General features: G+C 45.5%; 1 protein-coding gene across 1 annotated transcript; it reads right to left on the bottom strand.

Moving 5' to 3' along the window:
• Nucleotides 1-504: 504 nt before the first annotated feature.
• Nucleotides 505-6,637, bottom strand: LOC311116973 (WD repeat and FYVE domain-containing protein 3-like; the record flags this gene model as incomplete). The annotated part of the gene is made up of 4 exons (XM_084191978.1): nucleotides 505-611; nucleotides 1,093-1,322; nucleotides 5,692-5,852; nucleotides 6,538-6,637. Coding segments are annotated over 4 exons (561 nt in total), but the record flags the coding sequence as incomplete, so codon positions are not given.
• Nucleotides 6,638-8,143: the final 1,506 nt, after the last annotated feature.

Raw genomic sequence — 8,143 nt, 5'->3', positions numbered from 1 at the left:
GGCTCCGGTCCTAACTCTGCTTGCTCTGCTCTCCAAACACCACATGATAAAGCTGATTATGTCCCAAAATCCTCTGACCCCAAAACTATTTGTACTGTGTGTGTTCCTCTGTGTGTACATGTGTGTGTCTTCGTCTCTGCGTGTGTGTGTGTGTGTGTCCAGTACTCACCCAGGTGGTTCTGCCAGCTCTTTCAGGGCAGGTTCCTCCAGAGCGGGCCGAGCGGTGCTGATATCCACATGTCCTCTGTCGTTGGTGGGGAGAGACACCTTAAAGATGTCCTCCAACATGGCTCTCTTACTGTGCATCAGCTCTGTCCACACACGGTTCACTGCCTTCAGTAGCAGGCTGGCGACCTGGAGACAGACAGACAGACAGACAGACAGACAGACAGACAGACAGAGAGACAGACAGACAGAAACAGGCAGAGAGTCAGATAGACAGACAGGCAGGCAGTCAGAGAGACAGAGACAGACATACAGTCAGACAGACAGAGTGTTACCTTCGCTGATATCCTGGCTGTGTGTGTCATCAGGTCCGTTCTCAGCGGGCATCATGACGTGCCAGGTGGTCATACGAGCCTCCGCCTCCAAAACCAAAACCTTCCACACTACTGCACACAGACAGACAGAGAGACAGACAGGAGAGAGAGAGAGAGAGAGAGAGAGAGAGAGAGAGAGAGAGAGAGAGAGAGAGAGAGAGAGAGAGAGAGAGAGAGAGAGAGAGAGAGAGAGAGAGAGAGAGAGACAGAGAGAGAGAGAGAGAGAGAGGTAGAGAGGTAGAGAGGTAGAGAGGTAGAGAGGTAGAGAGGAGATAGAGGTAGAGAGAGAGAGAGAGAGAGACACACAGAGAGAGGTAGAGAGAGAGAGAGATAGTCAATACACACACGACTCACCCATAGACAGGAACTACACTCCATCCTCCAATGCTGCAGTTTTTGCTGCCTGTTGTCATTTGATTAGCCATAGCTCAACCCTTCACAGGCTTCAAACTGCTGGTCATGCCACAGACACAGCTGCTGCACAAGTCTCAAGCAATGCAATTAACTGAAGAATTCATCAAGACACAAGACACACGCCCAAGCTCAGACCTACCTCCCAACGTGCAGGTTGATGAAGCAGTGAGCCAGGCAGGCTACAAACTCCTGGTCGTGGTTGCCTGGTCCCAGCACCAGGTTACGGTTGACGGTCAACACCCGTAGAGAGTCCAGCAGAGCTACCTGCTGAGGCACGGTCTTGTGTGGTCGAGACAGCTGGTACAGGACCGTGCGGTTCAGACAGTGGTAGACTGACTCCAGAGACAGACCCTGCGACCGCCTCTTGGACTGGAAATGAAAGGCAGAAAAAATAAAGATCAGTTTGCTTTGAGTACATCCTGGACTGAAATTAGCTTTGAGTACTTCCTGGACTGAAATGAGCTTTGAGTACTTCCTGGACTGAAATGAGCTTTGAGTACTTCCTGGACTGAAATGAGCTTTGAGTACTTCCTGGACTGAAATTAGCTTTGAGTACTTCCTGGACTGAAATTAGCTTTGAGTACTTCCTGGACTGAAATTAGCTTTGAGTACTTCCTGGACTGAAATTAGGAGTCTTATGATCTTAACCTGCCTATGTCTGGGTGATAGGCCTGATCATCGACAACGATGAGACAGCCGATAGGGAGGTCAGAGACCTGGCCGTGTGACGCCAGGACAACAATCTCTCCCTCAACGTGAGCAAGACAAAGGAGCTGATCGTGGACTACAGGAAAAGGAGGGCCGAGCACGCCCTCATTCACACTGTGTATTGTTAGATATTACTGCACTGTTGGAGCTAGGAACACACGCATTTCGCTACACCCACAATAACATCTGCTAAATATGTGTATGTAACCAATACAATTTGATTTGATTTGATCGACTTGGCTGTAGTGGAGCAGGTTGATGGTGTCCACATCACTAACAAACTATCATGGTCCAAACACACCAAGACAGTCGTGAAGAGGGCACAACAACACCTATTCCCCCTCAGGAGACTGAAAAGATTTGGCATGGGTCCCCAGATCCTCAAAAAGTTATACAGCTGCACCATCAAGAGCATCCTGACTGGTTGCATCACCGCCTGGTATGGGAACTGCTCGGCCTCCGACCGCAAGGCTCTACAGAGGGTAGTGCGTACGGCCCAGTACATCACCGGGGCCAAGCTTCCTGCCATCCAAGACCTCTATACCAGGCGGTGTCTGAGGAAGGCCCTAAAAATTGTCAAAGACTCCAGCCACCCAAGTCATAGACTGTTCTCTCTGCTACCTCACGGCAAGCGGTACCAGAGCGCCAAGTCTAGGTCCAAAAGGCTCCTTAACAGCTTCTACCCCCAAGCCATAAGACTGCTGAACAATTAATCAAATGGCTATTTGCATTGACACCCCCCCCCCCCCTCTGTTTTTACGCTGCTGCTACTCGCTGTTTATTATCTATGCATAGTCACTTTACCCCACCTACATGTACATATTACCTCCACTAACCTGTACCTCCTCGCACATTGACTCGGTACCGGTACCCCCTATATATAGCCTCGTTATTGTTATTTATATATATATATATATATTTTTTTTTACTTTAGTTTATTTATTAAATATTTTCCTAAAACTATTATTTTATATTTTTTTACCCCCTTTCTCCTCCCCAATTGTGTGATAGCCAATTGGTAGTTACGATCTTGTCCTCATCCAAGCTGGAATGGACTTGTATACAGTACCAAACTGGACTGGACCTGTATACAGTACCAAACTGGACTGGACCTGTATACAGTACCAAACTGGAATGGACTTGTATACAGTACCAAACGGTAATGGACCTGTATACAGTACCAAACTGGAATGGACCTGTATACAGTACCAAACTGGACTGGACCTGTATACAGTACCAAACTGGACTGGACCTGTATACAGTACCAAACTGGAATGGACCTGTATACAGTACCAAACTGGAATGGACCTGTATACAGTACCAAACGGTAATGGACCTGTATACAGTAGCAAACGGTAATGGACCTGTATACAGTACCAAACTGTAATGGACCTGTATACAGTACCAAACTGTAATGGACCTGTATACAGTACCAAACGGTAATGGACCTGTATACAGTACCAAACGGTAATGGACCTGTATACAGTACCAAACTGTAATGGACCTGTATACAGTACCAAACGGTAATGGACCTGTATACAGTACCAAACTGTAATGGACCTGTATACAGTACCAAACTGTAATGGACCTGTATACAGTACCAAACGGTAATGGACCTGTATACAGTACCAAACGGTAATGGACCTGTATACAGTACCAAACTGGACTGGACCTGTATACAGTACCAAACTGTTTCTGAATCCCAGCTCTCCATATAGGCTCCCCACACACTGTACATTTTGAATCTGTCTGTATACGCTTGTATGTATTTGCTCAATCAAGACAATTCATCCTGTCCGTCCCAATTCAGCGTCTGCTAGTCCTGGAATAAATCCAATACGTTGAATGGCTTGGGGTACTCAAGGATATCAATCCAATTAGTTGAATGGCTAGGGGTACTCAAGGATATCAATCCAATTAGTTGAATGGCTAGGGGTACTCAATAATATCAATCCAATACGTTGAATGGCTAGGGGTACTCAAGGATATCAATCCAATACGTTGAATGGCTAGGGGTACTCAAGGATATCAATCCAATTAGTTGAATGGCTAGGGGTACTCAATAATATCAATCCAATACGTTGAATGGCTAGGGGTACTCAAGGATATCAATCCAATACGTTGAATGGCTAGGGGTACTCAGGATATCAATCCAATACGTTGAATGGCTAGGGGTACTCGAGGATATCAATCCAATACGTTGAATGGCTAGGGGTACTCAAGGATATCAATCCAATACGTTGAATGGCTAGGGGTACTCAGGATATCAATCCAATACGTTGAATGGCTAGGGGTACTCGAGGATATCAATCCAATACGTTGAATGGCTAGATGGTACTCAAGGATATCAATCCAATACATTGAATGGCTAGGGCTACTCAAGGACATCAATCCAATTCGTTGAATGGTAGGGGTACTCAAGGATATCAATCCAATAAACTGAATGGCTAGGTGTACAGTTGTGGTCAAAAGTTTTGAGAATGACAAGTATTGGTCTTCACAAAGTTCGCTGCTTCAGTGTTGAGATATTTTTGTCAGATGTTACTATGGTATACTGAAGTATAATTACAAGCATTCCATAAGTGTCAAAGGCTTTTATTGACAATTACATTAAGTTTATGCAAAGAGTCAATATTTGCAGTGTTGACCCTTCTTTTTCAAGACCTCTGCAATCCGCCCTGGCATGCTGTCAATTAACTTCTGGGCCACATCCTGACTGATGGCAGCTCATTCTTGCAGAATCAATGCTTGGAGTTTGTGGGGTTTTGTTTGTCCACCCGCCTCTTGAGGGTCGACCACAAGTTCTCAATGGGATTAAGGTCTGGGGAGTTTCCTGGCCATGGACCCACAATTTCGATGTTTTGTTCCCCGAGCCACTTAGTTATCACTTTTGCCTTATGGCAAGGTGCTCCATCATGTTGGAAAAGGCATTGTTCGTCACCAAACTGTTCTTGGATGGTTGGGAGAAGTTGCTCTCGGAGGATGTGTTGGTACCATTCTTTATTCATGGATGTATTCTTAGGCAAAAGTGTGAGTGAGCCCACTCCCTTGGCTGAGAAGCAACCCCACACATGAATGGTCTCAGGATGCTTTCCTGTTGGCATGACACAGGACTGATGGTAGCACTCACCTTGTCTTCTCCGGACAAGCTTTTTTCCGGATTCCCCAAACAATCGGAAAGGGGATTCATCAGAGAAAATTACTTTACCCCAGTCCTCAGCAGTCCAATCCCTGTACCTTTTGCAGAATATCAGTCTGTCCTTGATGTTTTTTCTGGAGAGAAGTGGCTTCTTTGCTGCCCTTCTTGACACCAGGTCATCCTCCAAAAGTCTTTGCCTCACCGTGCGTGCAGCGGCACTCGCACCTGCCTGCTGCCATTCCTGAGCAAGCTCTGCACTGGTGGTGCCCCGATCCCGCAGCTGAATCAACTTTAGGAGACGGTCCTGGCGCTTGCTGGACTTTCTTGGGCGCCCTGACGCCTTCTTCACAACAATTGAACCTCTCTCCTTGAAGTTCTTGATGATCCGATAAATGGTTGATTTAGGTGCAATCTTACTAGCAGCAATATCTTTGCCTGTGAAGCCCTTTTTGTGCAAAGCAATGATGACGGCACGTGTTTCCTTGCAGGTAACCATGGTTAACAGAGGAAGAACAATGATGTCAAGCACCACCCTCCTTTTAAAGCTTCCAGTCTGTTATTCTAACTCAATCAGCATGACAGAGTGATCTCCAGCCTTGTCCTCGTCAACACTCTCACCTGTGTTAACGAGAGAATCACTGACATGATGTCAGCTGGTCCTTTTGTGGCAGGGCTGAAATGCAGTGGAAATGTTTTTTTGGGGGGGGGATTAAGTTCATTTTCATGGCAAAGAGGGACTTTGCAATGAATTGCAATTCATCGTATCACTCTTCATAACATTCTGGAGTATATGCAAATTGCCATCATCAAAACTGAGGCAGCAGACTTTTGTGAAAATTAGCATTTGTGTCATTCTCAAACCGTTTGACCACGACTGTGTGTTGTCCTCACCTGTCCTATGAGCTGCACTATAAACTCCACCACCATCTTGGACTCCTTATTGAACATGCCCTGCCACAGCTTGTCCACCACGCGCTGTGTGAAGTAAAACACGTTGTTGACCAGCACCTGGTAGCTTCCTCCGCTGGTGATGGGCAGGGAGGCATCCTCACCTGGTAGGAGGAAGAGGAGGAAGAGGGGAAAGGGGGGGGGGTAGAAAGATGACAGGGGGAGGAGGAAGGGGGAGATATTGGGTCAATGGGGGGATGCATTTACATTCATCTTTCATTAGCTGATGTCTAGCCACACGTAGCCATATCTCCAAAATCACGTTGTCGTCGCACCTCCTTCGGAGGTCTGGAGAATTTTCTATTAGCCGATACCGGTTAGAATGGGCCACTGGATTCCAACGGCTACATTTTCATTGGATGTTACATTTCAAGAACCCTCCCCCACATGGCCGTAAAAAGGGCGTGTTTGTTATGTTCCTCACTGTGTTTCCCACCGGGTAGGAAACATTTTGCAGAGTTGTTGCGTATGCTAATTTGCAACATTGCAGAAAATGGAAGGAACACCTGGATTAAAAACTGAATTATGTTATGCCAGAAGTGTGCTCTATACACAAAACCGAGTCGACGAAGAAATTAGAATTGATCTGCTTGTAACACTCTACAGTAAAAAGAGACGTTATGAAGTGGTATAAAAGCAGATTATCATTTGGAGGTAGAAGTTGGATACATAAAAAAAAGACTGCCTCTTAAGACAAGTAGTATGCTAGTGTGGATATTGGAACGGATGGTTTCTCTAATTGTGTCTCTCTGTGTGTGTGTGTGTGTGTGTGTGTGTGTGTGTGTGTACTTAGGAGGACTTCAGCAGCCAGTAGGTGTTCCATGACAGAGTCCAGGATGTTGGACTGGAACTCTTTCTGCTGAGTCCTGGTGGAGCGCTCTGGGGACGCCTGGGGAGACACAGAGGACAAAATATATATGTTAAAGCTGCAATCAGCAGTTGAAATAAGAACAAAGACAATCCCCGCCCCTTTTCGGTAAAAAGCTGAGGTATTGGTTTTACAGGTCTTGGTTTTTCCTCTCGATTTCGTTTTTCGATTCCCAGGTTGGTTTTCTTCAGGTTGGTTCTCTTCGGGGTTGGTTCTCTTCGGGGTTGGTTCTCTTCGGGGTTGGTTCTCTTCGAGGTTGGTTCTCTTCGAGGTTGGTTCTCTTCAGGGTTGGTTCTCTTCAGGGTTGGTTCTCTTCAGGTTGGTTCTCTTTGGGGTTGGTTCTCTTCAGGGTTATTTCTCTTCAGGGTTGGTTCTCTTCAGGGTTGGTTCTCGTCGGGTGTGGCGTGCTGATTGGAATCATCCTCGTTGGTCAGGATGTTTTGCACCTGTCGCCTCGTTAGTTTCTCCTGTGCTGGCACAGCTGATATTGAAGAGCTGCAGAGCTAATAGTCCAGTTGAAGAGCTGCAGAGCTAATCCTCCAGTTGAAGAGCTGCAGAGCTAATCCTCCAGTTGAAGAGCTGCAGAGCTAATCCTCCAGTTGAAGAGCTGCAGAGCTAATCCTCCAGTTGAAGAGCTGCAGAGCTAATAGTCCAGTTGTTAACCCTTTAAAGGTCATGAACTCTAAAAATCATGTTTTTCATGAAATTTGATGATATTTGGATGAAACCAGATCAAAGTATGATGACCAAAGTATGAAAACTGACTGTTGCTTCTACATTGATAAAATGTTATCATAAAGTTACTGGTCCCCTCCCACATGTCAAACACTTGGATTCAGGAGGCGGGATTATGAAGGGGATAGGGTGAGATCACCCTAACTCTCATTTTAATACACCAATGGTAACATGAAATTCTCTTAGCTAATTTAAATAGGTACCGCCTTGTAATCAACATCGGAGAAGGCGTGTTTGCAGAGGGGCGCGGTTTATATAGCTAGATAGCTAATCTCTACTTGTGCCAAAATGTTACTGTAGGGCGTCAGCAAATATAATTAAACATGAAAAGCTGAAATGTCTTGAGTCAATAAGTATTCAACCCCTTTGTTTTGGCAAGTTCAGGATAAAAATTTGCTTAACAAGTCACATAAAAAGTTGTGTTCAATAATGTTTAACATGATTTTTAAATGACTACCTCATCTCTGTACCCCACACACAATTATCCAGTGGTGTGTTTCCACCAAATGGATTTGGATATATGGATACAAATCAGTGCATGACGACGTGGTGTACTTTTCACTAAAGTTCAATGTGTTTCCATCGCCTTTTCAACTCTACCGATGGTTTTGTCACAAAAAATTGTTGCGTTAAATAGCTAATGTGCCTCCTCTGGTCTTGGCACCTGCGCTCCAGCCAACCGCTGGCTGATACAGTGAGGGTAGGCTAGTCTACATGATGAGATTATTATGGACTAGAGTGAGATTATTTATATTTGTCAAAACGGCAGCCAAGCAACGATCATCATGTCAC

Source organism: Coregonus lavaretus (genome assembly GCF_964263955.1).
Source record: "Coregonus lavaretus genome assembly, contig: HAP1_SCAFFOLD_10043, whole genome shotgun sequence".
Taxonomy (NCBI): Eukaryota; Metazoa; Chordata; class Actinopteri; order Salmoniformes; family Salmonidae; genus Coregonus; species Coregonus lavaretus.
Note: the sequence above shows the minus strand (reverse complement) of the source record. Positions and strands in the feature narration are given on the sequence as shown.